The following is an 18461-nucleotide window of genomic DNA, read 5'->3' as shown; positions in this document are numbered from 1 at the left end:
ATCTGTATCTCTATTTCTGTGTTGCTATCTATATAGAAAGAGAGAGAAAGCAAATATTAGCAATTGGTGAATCTATGTAAAGGGTAAATGGGTGCTAGTTTTATTGTTCCTTCCATTTTTCTGTATGTTTGAAGTTTTTCAAAAATAAAAAGATGAGAAATTAAAATGTTTTTAAAAATAAATATCAAAGCCTTTTTTTTTTTTTTTTTTTTTTTGAGACAGGTGTCTTACTCTGTCACCCAGGCTGGAGTGCAGTGGCACTATCTCGGCTCACTGCAACCTCCACCTACTGGGCTCCACCTCAGCCTCCCAAGTAGCTGGGACCACAGGTGCACACCACCACACCCAGATCATTTTCTGTATATTCGGTACAGACAGGGTTTTGCCATGTTGGCCAGGCTGGTCTCAACCTCCTGATCTCAAGCGATCCTCCCACCCTGGCCTCCCAAAGTGCTGGGATTACAGGCATGAGCCACTGCACCCAGCCTCAAAGCATCTTTATACAAGTGTAACAGGATAGCCAGAAGGCAAGGCAAAAGGATCATGTTATCCCAGGAGTTCGAGAGCAGCCTGGGCAACATGGCGAAAACCTATCTCTACTAAAAACACAAAATGGCCGGGCGCGGTGGCTCAAGCCTGTAATCCCAGCACTTTGGGAGGCCGAGGCGGGCGGATCACGAGGTCAGGAGATCGAGACCATCCTGGCTAACACAATGAAACCCCGTCTCCACTAAAAATACAAAAAAAATTAGCCGGGCGTGGTGGCGGCGCCTGTAGTCCCAGCTACTCGGGAGGCTGAGGCAGGAGAATGGCGGGAACCCGGGAGGCGGAGCTTGCAGTGAGCCGAGATCGCGCCACTGCACTCCAGCCTGGGCGACAGAGCGAGACTCCGCCTCAAAAAAAAAAAAAAAAAAAAACACAAAATGGCCGGGTGCGGGGGCTCACGCTGTAATCCCAGCACTTTGGGAGACCGAGGTGGGTGGATCACGAGGTCAGGAGTTTGAGACCAGCCTGACCAACATGGTGAAACCCCATCTCTACTAAAAATATGAAAATTAGCTGGGCATGGTGGTGCGCACCTGTAGTCCCAGTTACTTGGGAGCCTGAGGCAGGAGAATCACTTGAACCCTGGAGGTGGAGGTTGCAGTGAGCTGAGATCGTGCCAGCCTGGGCAACAGAGCGAGACTCTGTCTCAAAGAAAAAAAAAAAAACAAAATTAGCCAGTGTGGTGGTGGACATCTGTAGTCCCAGCTACTTGGGAGGCTGAGGTTGAAGGATTGCTTGAGTCCAGGAGTTTAAGATTGTAGAGAGCTAGGACTATGCCACTGTACTCCACCCTGGGCTAGAGGGAGACCTTGTCTCTTAAAAAAAAAAAATTCTTCTTTGGAATTTTTATGGGGGACATTGGAAAAATAATGAGAACAGTTCCTATCAATAAAAAGAAGTAAATAAAAATAGGATGTGGCCAGGCAGCCTGGGCCTGCTGACTACACGCTCCCCTATGTTTGCCAAACGGGCCTCTGGGCCCAGGGAGGTGAGACTTTATTACTTTTGAGATAATTTTTTTTTTTCTTTTTTTGAGATGGAGTCTCGCTCTGTCGCTCAGGCTGGAGTGCAGTGGCGTGATCTCAGTTCACTGCAGCCACCACCTCCTGGTTTCCAGCAATTCTCCTGCCTCGGCCTCCCGGGTAGCTGAGATTAGAGGCATGTGTCACCATGCCCAGCTAATTTTTGTATTTTTAGTAGAGAAATGTTTTCACCATGTTGGCCAGGCTGGTCTCGAACTCGTGACCTCAGGAGATCCACCTGCCTTGGCCTCCCACAATACTAAGATTACCGGCAGACGCCACCTCGCCTGGCCTTTTTTTTTTTTTCAGTAGAGACAGGGTCTCATTATGTTGCCCAAGCTGGCCTCCAAATCCTGGGCTCAAGGGATCCTCCCACTGTGGTCTCCCACAGCGTTGGGATTACGTGCATGAGCTACTGCACTGAACCAGGTTTTGTTTCTTTGTTTTTTTGTTTGATTTTTTTTTTTAATTAATTTTTTTTTTAAAGAGGGTCTTACTCTGTTGCCCAGGCTGAAGTGCAGTAGCATGAACATGGCTCACTGCAGCCTAAACCTCCTGGCCTCAAGTGATCCTCCTGCCTCAGCCTCCCAAGTGGCTGGGTCCACAAGTATGCACTACTGTGCCCAGCTCATGTTTACATTATATGTGTAGACAGGGTCGCGAACACCTGGGTTCAAGTGATTCTCCCACCTTAGCCTCCCAAAGTGCTGGGATTACAGGTGTGAGCCACCATGCCTGGCCTTTGTTTTTAATTATGGATTTGTTGCCAACATTTAAAAACTAGAAAAGCCAGGTGCACTGGCTCACACCTGTAATCCCTGCACTTTGGGAAGCCGAGGTGGCGGATCACTTGAGATCAGGAGTTTAAGACCAGCCTGCCCAACATGGCAAAACTCCATCTCTACTAAAGATACAAAAACTAGGCCAGGCATGGTGGCTCACTCCTGTAATCCCAGCACTTTGGGAGGCCGAGGTGGGTCGATCACTTGAGGTCAGGAGTTCAAGACCAGCCTGGGCAACATAACAAGACCCTGACTCCCCAAAAAAATAAGCAGCAAAAAACCCCACACGAAACAAACAAAAGAAACAAAACTATGAAGCCTAAAACCCAGTCCAGCCTGTGTGCACCTGGATTTGGCTGTACCCCAGCACTGGGGCTCAGCAATGAAGGTGATGCTGGCCCAGCCACGGCACTCCCTGCCTTGAATGGTTGCTCCTGCTGCTTGGCCCAGGGGAGGGCAAATCGTTACAGCCCTTGAGGAGTCTGGCCCGGGGACACGGGGTCTTTGATCCCAGCTCAAGAAGCCCAAAGCCCCCAGGACTGGGGCATATAGTGGGAGTTTATCTCCAAGAGGTTTGGCTGCCCTGTGGATCCTGGGTTGCAGGAGGGGACAGGAATGGTCTGGGCAGGTCCCTGGTCCATGAAGGAAAGAGCCCTCTAGGCCTGAGTCCCTGGCAGCAATGGAGCCTCACCCAGGGTGTCACTGGCACCCTGGGCAGGTGAGACTCCCCTACCACAGGGTGGCAGGAGCAGGTGAACATATCCTTGGGAGGCCAGCCAGGGGCATGGCCAGCATCCAGGGACTCAAGCAGCTGCCATGTACTGCTTTGTCCTGGGAACCCAATGCAGTGCCCACGCAGCCCCCCAGGCTGCACCCTCGACCCCATGGCGGAGCCTCACCCGGTTGCCCTGTGCAGTGCCATCCTGCGTGCGGTAGGAGACCTGAGACTTCCCGCCGTCCAGGACGCGCCGGATGACAGGGATGCGAGCCACCTGGTCCCCACGGCTGACCGAGTACTCAGGCTGCTCAAAGGACACCACATCTCTGGCTGCAAGGAGCCCGAGCACTGGTCAGAGCTAGGCCCAGTCCCTTCCCACCTTCTGCTCTCCTGCAGCCCGGCCCAGCCCAGCCCAGAATCCATGAGTCCACTTGTTTCCCTCCATGCACTGCCCTCTGGGAAAAGCACAGGAGCGAAACGGAAAATCCTTCCAGAAAAATGTGAGGGACTGGGTGCAGTGGCTTGCGCCTGTAATCCCAGCACTTTAGGAGGCCGAGGCAGGTGGATAACCTGAGGTCAGGAGTTAGAGACCAGTCTGGCCAGCATGGCGAAACCCCATGTCTACTAAAGATAGAAAAATTAGCCGGGCATGGTGGCCAGCGCCTGTAATCCCAGCTACTCGGGAGGCTGAGGCAGGAGAATCACTTCAACCTGGGAGGCAGCTGTTGCAGTGAGCCGAGATGGCGCCATTGCACTCCAGCCTGGGTGGCAGAGCGAGACTCCATCTCAAGAAACAAAAAAAAGTGGGTCTGGAACAAAGTGTCCAGCAGACATCCTGGAAGGGCCAGGCAGAGGAGGGAGGCCAGGCACAGGCAGGACCAGAGACGGAGCCCTCAGCCCTAGGGCTGGAGCAGAGCAGGAACAGGCCTGAGGCCCGTGGCTTCCGGCACAGGTGGCAGGAGGGGTCAGATGTCCACGGTGCCATGCCTTGGCCAACCCCTCCTCTAGATAGAGAGGAGCAAGGGGCTGGCCCTTATGAGGATGCAACAGAAGCTTCCATTTACTGAGCGCTCACCACCAGGCACTTTGGCGAGGTGAACAGCCCCGTATTCCATAAAAGAGCTCTTACCCATTTTACAGATGGAGAAACCAAGGCTTGCAGAGGTTAAGTGACTAGCGTTGCCAGGTCGCAATTCCACTTACGCAGGAGGAACCAGTGCCCCTGAGCCCCCGTCTGCCTCCCTCACTCTCCCCACCCTGACCCACCTTGCTCCTTGATGATGGTGATGTTTACCAGGCGGCGGCCAAGGGTGGCAGTGCCCGCAGGTACATCGATGGCCTCCACCAGCAGCTGCTTCTCCTCGTCGTCCTCAGGCCGGATAAAGAGGGGCACCCGTACGTCCACCAGCTCCACACCCTCCTGGAACTCCACCATGCCCCGGGCGTCTGGGTGGGTTGGGAGGTGGTCAGAGGTGGGTCACGGGGCCACATGGGCAGGAGATGTGAGGCAGTGGCACAGGGGACCCGCCCTCCTACCCTGGTCTGCAGTGAGGGTGTAGTAGCCGGGGGCCACTTTGAGGTCATGAAAGGCCCTCTGTTCCACCTGCTTCTCTGTAAGCTTCAGCAGGGCCGGCTTGGCCGAGCGGGGCGCCATCAGCACTGTGTCCACAATGGTGTGGTCTTGCCTGGGTTGAGGGTGGAGGGTTCAGGCAGGGGAGGGGTCAGGCTGGCACCTGCTGCCCTGTCCCTCCTGCCTGTCCTCTCCCCTTCAGGGGCCAGGATGTAAGACAGCAAGAAGTGCAGGGTCTTCAGAGGCAGGCAGTGCTCCAGGCCCATGCCAGCCCTATGCCCTTTACCCTGCAGCCTCAGCCCAGCCATGGCACCTCCTTGTCCTCAGCATCCTCCTCTGTGAAATGGGCTTCTCTGCCCACCTCATCAAGGGCTGGACTGCAAAGATGCTAAGGGTGTGAGTGCTCAAGCCAGGCTGCTGCAGCCCCAGCCCTGGCTCTAGTTCTTGATAGCTGGATAACCTTGGGCAAGTCACTTAACCCTTTTGAGCCTCAGCTTCCTCATCGGCAAAATGGGAACAGCAGTGATATCTACCTCACAGGCTTGATGAGCGGGTTGGATAAGATAACCACAAGATAACCACACACGAAAAGCCCTTAGGACCATGCTCGGCGGTAGCAGGATCAGAAATGCTGGTCAGCCATTCTTTTTTTTTTTTTTTTTTTTCCCGAGATAGTCTCGCTCTGTCGCCCAGGCTGGAGTGCAGTGGTGTAATCTCAGCTCACTGCAACCTCTGCCTCCCAGGTTCAAGCGATTCTCCTGCCTCAGCCTCCCGAGTAGCTGGGATTACAGGCGCCCGCCACCACGCCCAGCTAATTTTTGTATTTTTAGTAGAGATGGTGTATCCACCATGTTGGCCTGGCTGGTCTTGAACTCCTGACCTGAGGTGATCCACCCGCCTCAGCCTCCCAAAATGCTGGGATTACAGGTGTAAGGCACACACCCAGCTAATGGTTCTTACTGATGGCCGTGTGCTGCGATTCTAGCTCTGCTGTCCCTGCATTGAGACCCCCTCCTCACTCCCTGTCTCTCCCCGTGAAGGGCCAGGACTCGGAGTAGGACCTGGGGAAAAAGGTGTGTAACCTGCCTGGCCTCCAGAGGTGCACCCAGGATCCAGGTCTTGGACCTTGGAGCGGATGGAGATGGGTACCTGCTATCGCTAGTACTGGGTGGGGGGCTGGATGGTCACCTGTATGAGGGCAGGGACTGGGTTGATTTGCTTTTGCCTGCTCTAGTCCAGGGGCCACTTCATAGCAAGCACTTCACGTTAGCATTTGTTGAAGAAATGGTCAAAGGAACGAATGAAGGTCCAAACCCGACGGACACATCTGGCCCTCCCTTCCTATGGGATGGAGATGGAGCAGGGACGGACGAGGCAGATGGCTGGGCTGGGGACAGGTGGGCAGGAAGTGGGGGCTGTCTCACCCACCAGTCTTCTACTCACTTTTTCCCAGCATTGGGCTGCTGCCTGTGGGGACAAAGAGGGTGCTGTGAGCCAGAGAGCCATGAAGTGGAGGCCTGATCTGCCTGGAGGCTTCAGCTCCTGGAGTCGGCGGTAGGAGTGGCTCCCCCACCCAACCCGGGCACCCTAGGACTCACCGGAACTTGGTCTGCTGGAGCTTGTGTACACCGGAGATCTGCCTGTAGACTTCGTTCAGCTGCCAGGCAAGGGAGGGGTGTGAGGCTGGGCCTAGGCCACCCCATGGTAAGCCCTCAGGCTGAGGACCCAGGCAGCCTCTGTACCCAGAGGCCCTCAGGGTTGGCTGGGGCCTGAGGTTGGCTGATGCCCCCTGGGGCCGCATCCTGGGCCCAGGCTCTGGCCTCCTGCCCTCTGGAAACAGATACCAGGATGGCCCTGCCAGGCACAGATCCAGAGAGGCCCCTCTCCCCTAGTGAACGAATCTTGGTGCCACGACTGTGTTCGCTCTGCCCTGCCCACCCCACCCACCCTCATACCCACATCTCTGGCCAGGCCTAGCTCCTGGGTCCTTACGTTCTCCTCCACCTCCTGGCGCAGCTGGGCACACTCCCGAGTGTCAGGCTTTAGCAGGTTCTCGGTGCAAAGGCGGGCCAGGCGCAAGGACAGCCCGTAGGGCACTAGGGAAAGGCGGTGGGAGGGGGTGAGATGGATGTGGTCAGCTCCCTGCATGACGGGCACCACAGAGCATCCCTCCAGCAACCATGCTAGGATCCGGGGATGCCCGGCCACTAGGCCACGCACACTGAGGCATGAGGTTCATAGCACCATCAGGATAGGGCAAAAGGTTGACTGAGCCCTGTCCCTGCACCCCACACCCAGAGAAGAGGCGTGCTGTGATCCCAGATCTGGAACAGAGGGCCCGAAGAGCACTGCCCAGAGCTGTGGCGCCCAGCCCTGCCCTCACCCAGTTCTGTGGGGTTGATGCTGGCGGCATGAGTGGCAAAGCCAGGCCGCTGCACGTTGTTGGTGACCTTCCAGCGGACCACATCACGGCCCTTGAGGTTCCCGCTGCGCAGCATGGGCGTGTCCAGGTGGTCTGAGGCCATCAGGTTCTCCCGCAGCATGTAGTGGTCTTCCTTAAAGCCCACCATGTGACCTGCAGGATGGGGTCCTCAGCACGGCACCCCTCCCCAGACCCGCACAGCCCAACCTCATCAGATGGGACCCCACAGCCTCCAGCCTCTGCCGTTCCAGGTTCAGCTTCCCTCCATCCCAGCTCAGAGAAAGAGAGCAGTCAGAGCCCATGCTGCCCCTGCGATGCCAGGCCCATACCTCGGTTGCAGCAAGGGAGAAGTGCCAGGCAGGCCTAGGAGACAAGGTGGGTGAGGGTGAGGCCTGAGACAACTGCCCTGGCCCAGGTAAGCCCTTCCAGCCACCCTGCCCCATGCCAATGGTCCAGAGGGGTGACAGTGCCTCCCCAGACACCAGAATATCCAGGTGTTGGCAGGGTGTAAGCATGGCACACAAGGGCATAGAGGGGGATGGGGGCAGAGGGCTCCCAAAGTTTGTGCTGTGGAACCCTCATCCTGCCAGGTGCCCTGTAAAGGTTCTGTGGTCAGATTCACTTGGGAAGCACTGAATTCATTCCCCATGCCCCTCCTGCAGGTTCATTAGGCACAGGACTATATCAAAGCCTCTGAGAAGTCCTGCAGAGAAGAAACTTGTTTCTTTTCTTTTTTTTTTTTTTTTTGAGACGATGTCTCACTCTGTTGCCCAGTCTGGAATGCAGTGATGCGATCTTGGCTTACTGCAACCTCTGCCTCCCAGGTTCAAGCAATTCTTCTGACTCAGCACCCCCAGTAACTGGGATTACAGGCGCCCGCCTCCATGCCCAGCTAATTTTGTATTTCTTTTTTTTTTTTTTTTTGAGACAGAGTCTCACTTTGTTGCCAGGCTGGAGTGTAGTGACGCGGTCTTGGCTCACTGCAACCTCCGCCTCCTGGGTTCAAGTGATTCTCCTGCTTCAGCCTCCCAAGTAGCTGGGATTACAGGCACACGCCACCATGCCCGGCTAATTTTTGTATTTTTGGTAGAGATGGGGTTTCACCATGTTGGCCAGGCTGGTCTTGAACTCCTGACCTCAAGTGATCCACCCACCTTGGCCTCCCAAAGTGCTGGGATTACAGGTGTGAGCCACTGTAACTTAAATAAGTTTAAGAAACTTGTTTCTCAAACCCCATGCTACAGGTTTAAGAAACTTGTTTCTTAAATCTTTTTTTTTTTTTCTTTTTGAGACAGAGTCTCACTGTGTCACCCAGGCTGGAGTGCAGTGGCATAATCATAGCCTCAAACTCCCAGACTCAAGCGATCCTCCTACCTCAGCTTTCCAAGTAGCTGGGACTACAGGCATGCGCAACTGTGCCTGGCTCAAACCTATTTGATCACATAACTCCTTTCCTATGTAATGCACACTAATATCCCACAATACTGGTGGTTACTACGGAGTGTGGTCTGCTGCCTACAGTCCCCACTCGGCCATGCCATCCTCCACACTTTCCTCTCTCTCTTTTTTTTTTTTTTTTTTTTTTTGAGACGGAGTCTCACGCTGTTGCCCAGGCTGGAGTGCAGTGGCGCGATCTCGGCTCACTGCAAGCTCCGCCTCCCGGGTTCCCGCCATTCTCCTGCCTCAGCCTCCTGAGTAGCTGGGACTACAGGCGCCCGCCACCGCGCCCGGCTAATTTTTTGTATTTTTAGTAGAGACGGGGTTTCACTGTGGTCTCGATCTCCTGACCTTGTGATCCGCCCGCCTCGGCCTCCCAAAGTGCTGGGATTACAGGCTTGAGCCACCGCGCCCGGCCTCCTCTCTCTTATCTGTTCTCCCCAAGGACCACCAGCTCCTGGCGGGCAGGGCCCTCCCTTCCCTGTTGTGGCTCCCAGGCCCTTCGCACGTGGCTGACCCCAGAACAGGTGCTCTCAGGGATCTGCCCATTGATGACTGATGGAGTGGGGGTCCTGGGCAGGCGCTAGAGCTGGGGAAGATGTGGGCTCAGCTTGCCTCAGCCCCTTCTGAGGACTGTGCATTTATCACCTGCCTCTCAGCCCCAATTTCTCCATCTGTCATAGGGCATAGTGACCTTACCCCACTGGCCTCATGGGGTGATGGGGGCGGAGAAATGGAGTCACATGGACATGCTGTGGCGACAGCACAAAGAAGAACGCTGAGCTAAGCAGAGAGCGGACGCTGGCAAGGGCTGAGCTGGGGGCTGGGGCTCCAGGATGACTCGGGCTAGGAGCTCATAGGCGTCACCATCATGACTGTCACTTGGGAAGCTGGATGGGGTTGGTGTGGGTCTTTCCAAGCAGGGCGGGGGCGATGGTACATGCTACAGGTCAGTCCCTTCTGAACTTCACTAATTTAAGCTTCAGCTCCATTTTCTGAGGTCAATTCTATGACCTTCATTTTACAGACGAGGGAACTGAGGCATGGAGAGATTAAGTAATTTGCCCAAGGTCACACAGCTGGGACCAGAATCCAGACAGCTGGGCTCCACGGGCTGAAGGCTCTGGCTAGAAAGCTGCAGGAGTGGGGATGGTGGTAGGCTGTTGGGGGAACCACAGGGAGGCCAGGGACCCTGAGGGGGGTTGGGGACCCTGATGGAGGGTGGGGACCCTGTCAGGGAGGGGACCCTGGTGAGGTGGGGACCCAGGATGGGGTTGCGGATCCTGGTGAGGTGGGGACCCAGGATGGGGTTGGGGACCCTGGGGAAGTGGGGACTGTGGTGGAGCATGGGGCCCCTGTTGGGGTGGGGACTCTGGGGAGGTGGAGACCCAGGAGGGGGTTGGGGACCCTGGTGGAGGGTGGGGGCCCTCTTGGGGTGGGGATCCTGGGGAGATGCGGACCCAGGCGGGGGCTGGGGACCCTGGTGGAGGGTGGGGGCCCTGTTGGGTGGGGACCCTGGGGAGATGAGGCCCTGGGAGGGGCCCGGGCTCTTACCTTGCAGCAGGCGCAGTACTTCCAGCAGAGCAGCAGCAGCAGGGCCAGGAGCGGCAGGAGGAGGAGGAGCAGGGGGATGAGCCACCAGAAGGAGCTGGGAGGGCAGTCTGGAGAGAAGAGGCAGCGGGAGGTGGTGTCTGTCCTCCCCGCCAAGCTCTGACAACATGCCCCTCCCTGCAGCCGGCCCCACCAGCTCACCCTTCTTCTTGTGCACCAGGACGGTGCTGTTGGGCCCAGGGGCGCCGTCGCCTTCCATGGTGTAGCTGTAGGTGCAGTCATCGTCCTCGTCCCGGAAGGAGCAGCGCACCACCACCTCCTCGGCTGTACCCACAGCCAGTCAGCAGGGCACCCCAGTCACACCCCTCCGCCCCAGAGGACCCCAGGGTCTGGTGAGGGGGCCCCTACGCTGGGACCTGCCTCACCCACAGCAGGGCCTCCTGGGGAAGAGTGGAAGTCCTTGCAAAGCCGTGCTCTCACCTGGCACAGGGACGGGTGGGGGCAGGGGCTCCCCTGATCAGGAGCATCAGAGTCTAGAAACCGACCCCCCCCACTTCCCTGACCTGGACGTCACCCAGAAGCTCAGTGTCCAGAAAACATATCTGACCTCGAGGAGGGGAGGCTGCGTGTCTCCAAAGCGTGACCATGTACCCCTGCTGTGTGCATGCCCCTGCCCAAGTCAGGTGCCCCCCACCATGACTCTTGGTACCTTCCTGGGCCAGACTGTGTCCCATCGCCTGGGTTCTGTGCCTCCTGCTCAGGCTTTTACCCTTTTCTGGGACTCAGTGTCCTCTATCTGGGTTCTGTGGTCCCTCCCAGCTCTGGAGTTCCTGTCCGGACTGTGTGGCCTTAGCCCAGACTGCAAACCCCTGTCCAGGTGATGACATCCTTGCCCCGTTGGATGCCCCCTGCCTAGGCTCTCAGCACCTCCAACCCTCAGCCCCTGCCCCTACCTCTCTTAAGCTCGTCCACCATCTTGACCTTGAAGTTGCATTCCTCACACGTGCGCCCCTTCTTCTCCCCGGTGCCCCATGCCTGGCACTGCACGCAGGAGCGTAGGTCCTCGCAGAGGCCCGGGTGGATCTTGGCGGGGAAAGGCAGGGCAGATAGGCACTGTGTTGGGTGGGCTTCTGCCAGATCCCCGCTGCTCCCCAAACCTCTTGCCCTTGGCCAGCTCCTGTGGCATCAGGCTTAGCCCCTCCTGCCCACCCTCGCCTGTGCCTTGGGTTCCCACGCCCACACCCCGTAGGTCCTGGCCTCACCGCTGAGTAGTTGATCTCGCAGATGGTGTCCGTGTAAAGCGACTGCTGGTGGCAGTGGCAGCGGCCACACTCACAGTGGCCACGTCCATTACAGATGCCCTGGGGTAGGAGGGGGCACCAGTGAGCCAGCTGTGCCCCATCCCTGCCTGTTCCCTCTCCTCTCTCCATAGGGTTCTCTCTGGAGAGGGTGGGTTGTCCTGACAGACACTGTCTTATGCCCAGGCCTACCCCATTGCTGTCGATGCAGGTGGCATTGCTGAGGGGACAGTCACAGCTTGGGCCTGTCCAACCAGGCTCACACACACACTGGCCCATGGAGCAGCGTCCTCGGTCTGCAGAGAGGGACAGGGAAGGGAGATGAGAGCTACATCTGCGCCTGTAGTCCAGGCTGCCCACCTGGCAAGGAGGACCTGTGGGAGCAGAACTGTGGGAGCTAGGATGCCACTACCCTGGGGTAGAAGTCATCTCTTCCTCACTTTCCTGGAATCTCCTTCCCTGGAGATTCTGCCTCCATCCTGCCTACCTTCCACTCTGCAGCCAGAGTAATCATCTCAAAACAAATCCAATCATGTGGCTCCTGCTCCCCTGACTGAGAACCTCTAATGGGTCCTGGCCAATGCAATAAGGTCAGAAAAAGAAATAAGATGTATAAGCTTTAGAAGGTGAGAAATAAGGCCAGGCAAGGCCGGGCACGGCGGCTCACACCTGTAATCCCAGCACTTTGGGAGGCCGAGGCAGGCAGATCATGAGGCCAGGAGATCGAGACCACCCTGGCTAACAGGGTGAAGCCCCGCCTCCACTAAAAAATACAAAAAAATTAGCCAGGCATGGTGGCGGGTGTCTATAGTCCCAGCTACTTGGTAGGCTGAGGTAGGAGAATGGTGTGCGTGAACCTGGGAGGCGGAGCTTGCAGTGAGCGGAGATTGTGCCACTGCACTCCAGCCTGGGCGACAGAGTGAGACTCCATCTCAAAAAAAAAAAAAAAAAAAAAAAGAAGACCAGGCAAGGTGGCTCACGCCTGTAATCCCAGCACTGGGAAGCTAAGGCAGGCGGATCACAAGGTCAAGAGACTGAGACCATCCTGGCCAAGATGGAGGAACCTCATCTCTACTAAAAATGCAAAAATTAGCTGGGCGTGGTGGTGCATGTCTGTAGTCCTGGCTACTCAGGAGGCTGAGGCAGGAGAATCGCTTGAACCCGGGAGGCGGAGGTTGCAGTGAGCCAAGACTGCACTCCAGCCTGGTGACAGAGCAAGATTCTGTCTCAAAAAAAAAAAAAAAAAAAAGAGAAAAAGAAATAAAACTGTCAGCTGGGCATGGTGGCTCAAGCCTGTAATCCCAGCACTTTGGGCGAATCATGAGGTCAGGAGATCGAGACCATCCTGGCTAACACAGTGAAACCCCGTCTCTACTAAAAAATATAAAAAAACTAGCTGGGTGAGGTGGCGGGCGCCTGTAGTCCCAGCTACTCGGGAGGCTAAGGCAGGAGAATGGCATAAACCCGGGAGGCGGAGCTTGTAGTGAGCTGAGATCCGGCCACTGCACTCCAGCCTGGGTGATAGAGCGAGACTCCGTCTCAAAAAAAAAAAAAAAAAAGAGACCAGCCTGGCCAACACGGTGAAACCCTGTTTCCACTAAAAATACAAAAATCAAGCCTGTAATCCCAGCACTTTGGGCGAATCATGAGGTCAGGAGATCGAGACCATCCTGGCTAACACAGTGAAACCCCGTCTCTACTAAAAAATATAAAAAAACTAGCTGGGTGTGGTGGCGGGCCCCTATAATCCCAGCTACTTGGGAGGCAGAGGCAGAAGAATTGCTTGAACCTGGGAGGCAGAGGTTGCAGTGAGCTGAGATCATGCCACTGCACTCCAGCCTGGGTGACAGAACAAGACTCCATCTCAAAAATAAATAAATAAATAAAATTGCCATTATTTGCAAGTATCAGGAACATGTCACAAAGTATGCAGAAGAATCTACAGATAAATTATTAGGTTCCATAAGTGTGTTTAGCAAGGTGGCTAGATACAAGGTTAATATACAAATAGTTAGAAAATGAAATTAAAACCTCCAGTGACTCCCTTTTGTCCAAAGGATGAAATCCTGCTCTGAACTAGAACTGAAGCCCTTTGTACTCTGGCCCTGCCTCCTTCCCCAGAGGCACCTTCCTCCCTTCTTCTCTCATACTTCCCTCTGTGCCACTTGTCTGCCTTTTTCCAGTGGTGCCCAGTTTTCTCTTCTGTTTCTCTGAGCACACTCAGGAACAGACAGTTGAAGAGAATAAAAGGTGAACAAAAGCAAGAACAGAAGAAAGAGTAGAAAAGCAGGGGCTTGGAAAGTATACAGTGAGGGCTTCATAAGTATTTGATGAGTAGATTTTCATTCATCCTCCTCCATTCAACTACCAATCCTTCCACATGCCGCTGTATCTGAGTTCTGTGACCCTGCCTAGATCTGATGTTCCTGGCCAGACTGTGTGCCTATGGCCTGGACCCATGGGAATACAGAGGAAGCTCCAGGCCCTCCAGCTAGAAATTTAGCATCTTTGGACTGGGTGCAGTGGCTCACGCCTGTAATCCCAGCACTTTGGGAGGCTGATGTGGGCAGATCACCTGAGGCCAGGAGTTCAAGACCAGCCTGGCCAACATGGTGAAACCCTGTCTCTACTAAAAATACAAAATTAGCTGGGCATGGTGGTGCATGCCTATAGTCCCAGCTACTAGGGAGGCTGAGGCAGGAGAATTGCCTGAACTGGGGAGGCGGAGGTTGCAGTGAGCCAAGATTGTACTATTGCACTCCAGTCTGGATGACAAGAGCAAAGCTCTGTCCCAAAACAACAACAACACACACACACACACACACACACACACACACAAATTTAGCATCTTTGGAGAGAGGAAAGATCATAATGCCATATATCTGCCAGCCATTGGAGGACTGAGCTGGGGGCACCCACTCTAATGAGCTAGGGGTGTGGAGAAGGGGGGTGGGCATAGAACTGAACTGCCAGAGAGAACCTCAGGGGAGTTGGACTCTTAAAACCAGGGGAAATTCCGGCCAGCAGTGGCCTTGGGCATGGACGTTGCAGATAAGGGAAGTGAAGCCCAGGTTGGGGCAGGACTCGGGGGCAGCCCTCAGGGCATCCAGAGTGGGCTGGGCCTGAACTTGGGGATTCTGATTCCAAGCCTGGCTCTCCCAACCCGGGTCATGACGGGAAGGTCATGCTCGCTGTCCACCACCTACCCCCCCGTCAGCATTGGCCGCAGCTGTTGTGCTCACCATTGCAGAGGAACCCAGAAGTGCGGGGACACTGGAAGTTGTCATACTCGCAGAACTGACCCTCGTAGCGGCCTTCGCCGTAGCACACACAGTGCCCGCACTGGCACTCCCCACGGCCCGAGCATGGCTTGTCCTCACCCTCCCGCAGGCAAGGCTGAATGTCACTCAGAGAACCGGTGGAGCAGTTGCAGGTCTGGCCACTCCTGAAGGAGAAACTGGTCACTTCCCCGAAACAGCCCAGAAGGAAAGCTGGGGCTTTTACTGTCCCATTTTATTTTATTTTATTTTATTTATTTTTTATTTCGAGACAGAGTTTTGCTCTTCTCACCCAGGCTGGAGTGCAGTGGCATGATCTCAGCTCACTGCAACCTCTGCCTCCCGGGCTCAAGCAATTCTGCCTCAGCCTCCCAAGTAGCTGGGATTACAGGCATGCACCACCAAACCCAGCTAATTTTTTGTATTTTTAGTAGAAATGGGGTTTCACCATGTTGGCCAGGCTGGTCTTGAACTCCTGACCTCAGGTGATCCACCCACCTCGGCCTCCCAAAGTGCTGGGATTACAGGCGTGAGCCACCTTGCCTGGCCTGCTGTCCCATTTTACAGATGAGGAAGCTGAGGCAGCTCCTAGTCATGCAGACAGAAGTGGCTGAGCTGAGACCTAAACCCCAGTGCCCTGTCATGCCATCCCTTCCAGTGTCCTTTCCTCACTGCTCTGCCTCAAGTGGTGACAAGCTCGTCCAGTGTCGTGAAGCTAAAGTCCTTACTGCCATGTGTTTATGAGCTCTCTTCTGATCAGGCAATATGACACAGGACTCAGAATACCAAACACACGGAGCGAAAAGGAAGTCTCCCTCCTGTGCCTGTTCCCCAATATCCAGACTCCAGCCCCAGCAGCCACCCCCGTCTCAATCCTTGCATCTCTTTCTAGAGACAGCCCCATATATCTCTCTATTTGAAAGTGCTTTGAGCTGGGTTTGACCAACAACTGGGTGTGCCCCACCCTTAGCCATTTCTTTGATTGCCGCCCCACCCCCGGCCAGGTGTGCAAGGTGCACCCAGGGTGAGGTCCCTGCAGGAGCCCAGCCTTCCCATCAGGGGCCACTGGTGTTCTCAATGCCCACTTCTCTTCCCCACTCACCAGCCCTCACTGCACACACACTGTCCACACATGAAGTCTCCATTGAAGTTGCAGCGAGCTGACCGCACCTCTTTTTGCTGGAATGAGAAAGACCGTGGTGGGGTGTGTTGGGGGCGCAGGACCGGGACCACTGGACACTTCTGCTGCCCTGTGTGCCTCAGGACATCCCACAAGGGAGATGGGGCACAGGAGTCCCGCTTCATTCCTCGGGCCCCCAGGGTGCTTGGCTCAGCTCTCCCCTCCCGCCCAGCGGGGCTGCATCATACCAGCTCGCAGGGGCACACATCACAGATGATGCCCACGTCCATCTTGAGGCCATCAGAGAAGGAAGGTTTCAGATGGATGTTGCCCTTCTGGTCCTCCTTCGGCAGCTGGCACACGTGCGTCCCATCCACGTGCTCGATGGCTCGCAGCTGCACCTGGTATATGCCCTGCAGGGGCCCCGTGGTCAGCCAAGGCAGGCCTAGCCCCAAGGACCAGAGGGCCACTGATGCCTGAAGGCCCTCGATCACCAAGTTCCTAGATGTCTGGATCCCTGATACGAGCTCCTGCTCACCTCCCTCAGGGCTGAAAACTCCCTCCTTCCCAGCCAGTCACAATCACAGCGACAATGACAGTGGCCAGGGCCTCTGGGCTTCGTGACACTAACCCATTTACTGCCCCAGCAAGCCTCGGGGCTCGACGCTCGCCTGCCGAGGAAGCCAACAAGCAGAGGAGCATGCCAGGCTCATCCAAGCGGCCAGGCCCAGGGATCTGCACCCAGGCCTGCCCGACTCCAGGGACCACGCTCTTGACTGCTGTTTTAGACGATTCCACTCCGTGCGGGGCGCTATGCCTGTCCCCCACCCCGCTACCCCCACGGAGGCGTACCACTTCCCCCCGCTGGATCTGAAAGGACCCAGTCTTCATCTTCTGGAACATCTTGGAGGTGACCTCTGTCCGAAAGCCTCGGGGGCTGTCTAGGGCCCGGATGTCCAGGTTGGAGCGGATTCGCTAAAGGAGGAAGGAGGTTGGTCAGTGCTCTGTGGGGGGCCTGGCTGTGCTCCACCCCAACCCCCAAGTGCGACTGGCATCATGTGGGGTGCTACAGAGCCTGCAGGAGCCAGGGCCGGGCCCAGGTGGCCCCTCAGGGCTTCAGGGATAACCAGAGACCCTTCCTCACTGGCCTGTCCCAGACCCCTTTTGCAACCATGACCCAAGACACCTCTTGCCCACCCTGTCCACCTCCTGCCCTGCCCCAGAAGGGCTCAGACTCTGGAGCCCGAGCTGCCCTCACATTGAAGGCCTCCTCCAGCAGCTCCACGATGTTGGACGAGTCCTCCTGCAGCACCCCCAGCGAGGAGACAGGGAAATAAGTGTGAAGCTTCTGTGGGAGAGAAGGCCAGGCTAAGCATCTCCATGAATCTGAATAGCTCTAGGATTCTTCGTACTTTGAGGATGGGGAAACTGAGGCCTAGAACCTGCTGTGGTGTTGCAGAGCCTGCCCTGTTAGCCCCCACCTGCCTGGGAGTTGGGGTAGAGGATGGACACATGACTTCCCCTTCCCACCAGGGCCCACTTTTGGTGGGGTCTAAAAGCTTTGGGAAAGGAGAAAGGAAAAAAGGGAGAGAGGGAGGAGGGGAGGGAGGAGGGGAGGGAGGAGGGGAGGGAGGGAGGGAGGGAGGGAAGAAGGGAGGAAGGGAGGAAGGGAGAGGTGTCTGAGAAGCTCCATGGACCCCCTGCCTTGACCACCTCCCGCCCGTGGAGCCCGGGCCCCGCACCTCGTAGTAGCTGTAGGAGTAGTTGGTGACAGCAAAGATAGGGATGATGTTGTGCTTGGCGAGCAGGCGCACCAGGGTGGGCACCGACGGGTAGTCCTGTGTCCTGTACTGGGTGTAGGTGCCCGTGGCGTCCAGGTGGCACTGTTCATCGTTGCGGCTCATGATGCCAGCCAGCACATTGGCACCGTCAGCCTCATAGTGGAAGGCCGACTCGGTGGAGAAGACCAGCAGGTGGGTGCTGTCCGGGCGCCAGCCAATGTCCCTCTGGGGAAGGCAAGGCAAGGTGTGCCCACTCAGCAGGCTGCCTGCTGACATGCGTCACGGCGTTGCGTAGGACAGGGAACGCAGGTCCCAACATGGGGCTGGGCTTAAGCCACTGGATTCACAGCAAGTACCCTCATGAAAGATGCATGTGATGGCACATGACTGAGTGACAACGCTGAGAAACAGGAGCCGAGGATGCGGCCCCCCAAGGAGCTGGGGCCACAGGTGTGCATCACATCCAGCTAATTTTGGTGTTTTCTACAGAGACAGGGTCTTGCCATGTTGCCCAGGCTGCTCTCAAACCCTGGACTTAAGCAATCCACTCACCTCAGCCTCCCAAAGTACTGGGATTACAGGTGTGATCCTTGCTTTTTGTTTTCTGACGTAAGTAATATGAGTATGTTATTTTAAAAATGAACAAATGGATGTACATATCAAAGGTAATGGCTTCTTTGGATGCCCAGAACAGGCGGAGACTGGGCAGCTGGTGGGTTCAGGGTACTAAAGATTCCAGAACCCTAAAGCCCAGTTGATACAAAACCAGGCTGTGACTGCTCAGGCCAGGGGACTGTGGCTCCCGGCACATCTGAACTCAGATTGTAACTGAGACCTACTCACAGAGTCTGAGCTTGTCTTAGGGCGAAGGGGTTGCAGGCTCCCAGGCTTTCCGCAGGGCCAGTGAGCCTGGCGCCAGAGCAGGCCAGGGGGCAG

The 18461-nt window shown here is 56.0% G+C and overlaps 1 protein-coding gene across 8 annotated transcripts in view; it reads right to left on the bottom strand.

Moving 5' to 3' along the window:
• Nucleotides 1-18461, bottom strand: part of LOC105469171 (integrin subunit beta 4) — a 38212-nt gene that overhangs the window by 11031 nt on the left and 8720 nt on the right. For all 8 annotated transcript variants that reach the window (XM_071083588.1, XM_071083587.1, XM_011719865.3 and 5 more), the window contains exons 9-27: nt 17487-17750; nt 17003-17092; nt 16597-16719; nt 15993-16157; nt 15727-15803; nt 14589-14791; nt 11539-11642; nt 11311-11409; nt 11002-11131; nt 10250-10372; nt 10052-10158; nt 7390-7423; nt 7022-7213; nt 6631-6734; nt 6237-6295; nt 6082-6105; nt 4605-4753; nt 4335-4514; nt 3250-3398 (exon numbers count right to left, since the gene is read on the bottom strand). In XM_071083588.1, the coding sequence (XP_070939689.1) occupies nt 3250-3398; nt 4335-4514; nt 4605-4753; nt 6082-6105; nt 6237-6295; nt 6631-6734; nt 7022-7213; nt 7390-7423; nt 10052-10158; nt 10250-10372; nt 11002-11131; nt 11311-11409; nt 11539-11642; nt 14589-14791; nt 15727-15803; nt 15993-16157; nt 16597-16719; nt 17003-17092; nt 17487-17750 (2376 nt within the window). The remainder of the gene's footprint in view (nt 1-3249; nt 3399-4334; nt 4515-4604; nt 4754-6081; nt 6106-6236; nt 6296-6630; nt 6735-7021; nt 7214-7389; nt 7424-10051; nt 10159-10249; nt 10373-11001; nt 11132-11310; nt 11410-11538; nt 11643-14588; nt 14792-15726; nt 15804-15992; nt 16158-16596; nt 16720-17002; nt 17093-17486; nt 17751-18461) is intronic.

The sequence above is a fragment of the Macaca nemestrina genome, chromosome 17 (genome assembly GCF_043159975.1).
Source record: "Macaca nemestrina isolate mMacNem1 chromosome 17, mMacNem.hap1, whole genome shotgun sequence".
NCBI lineage: Eukaryota > Metazoa > Chordata > Mammalia > Primates > Cercopithecidae > Macaca > Macaca nemestrina.
This window is presented reverse-complemented; position numbering and strand designations above follow the sequence as displayed.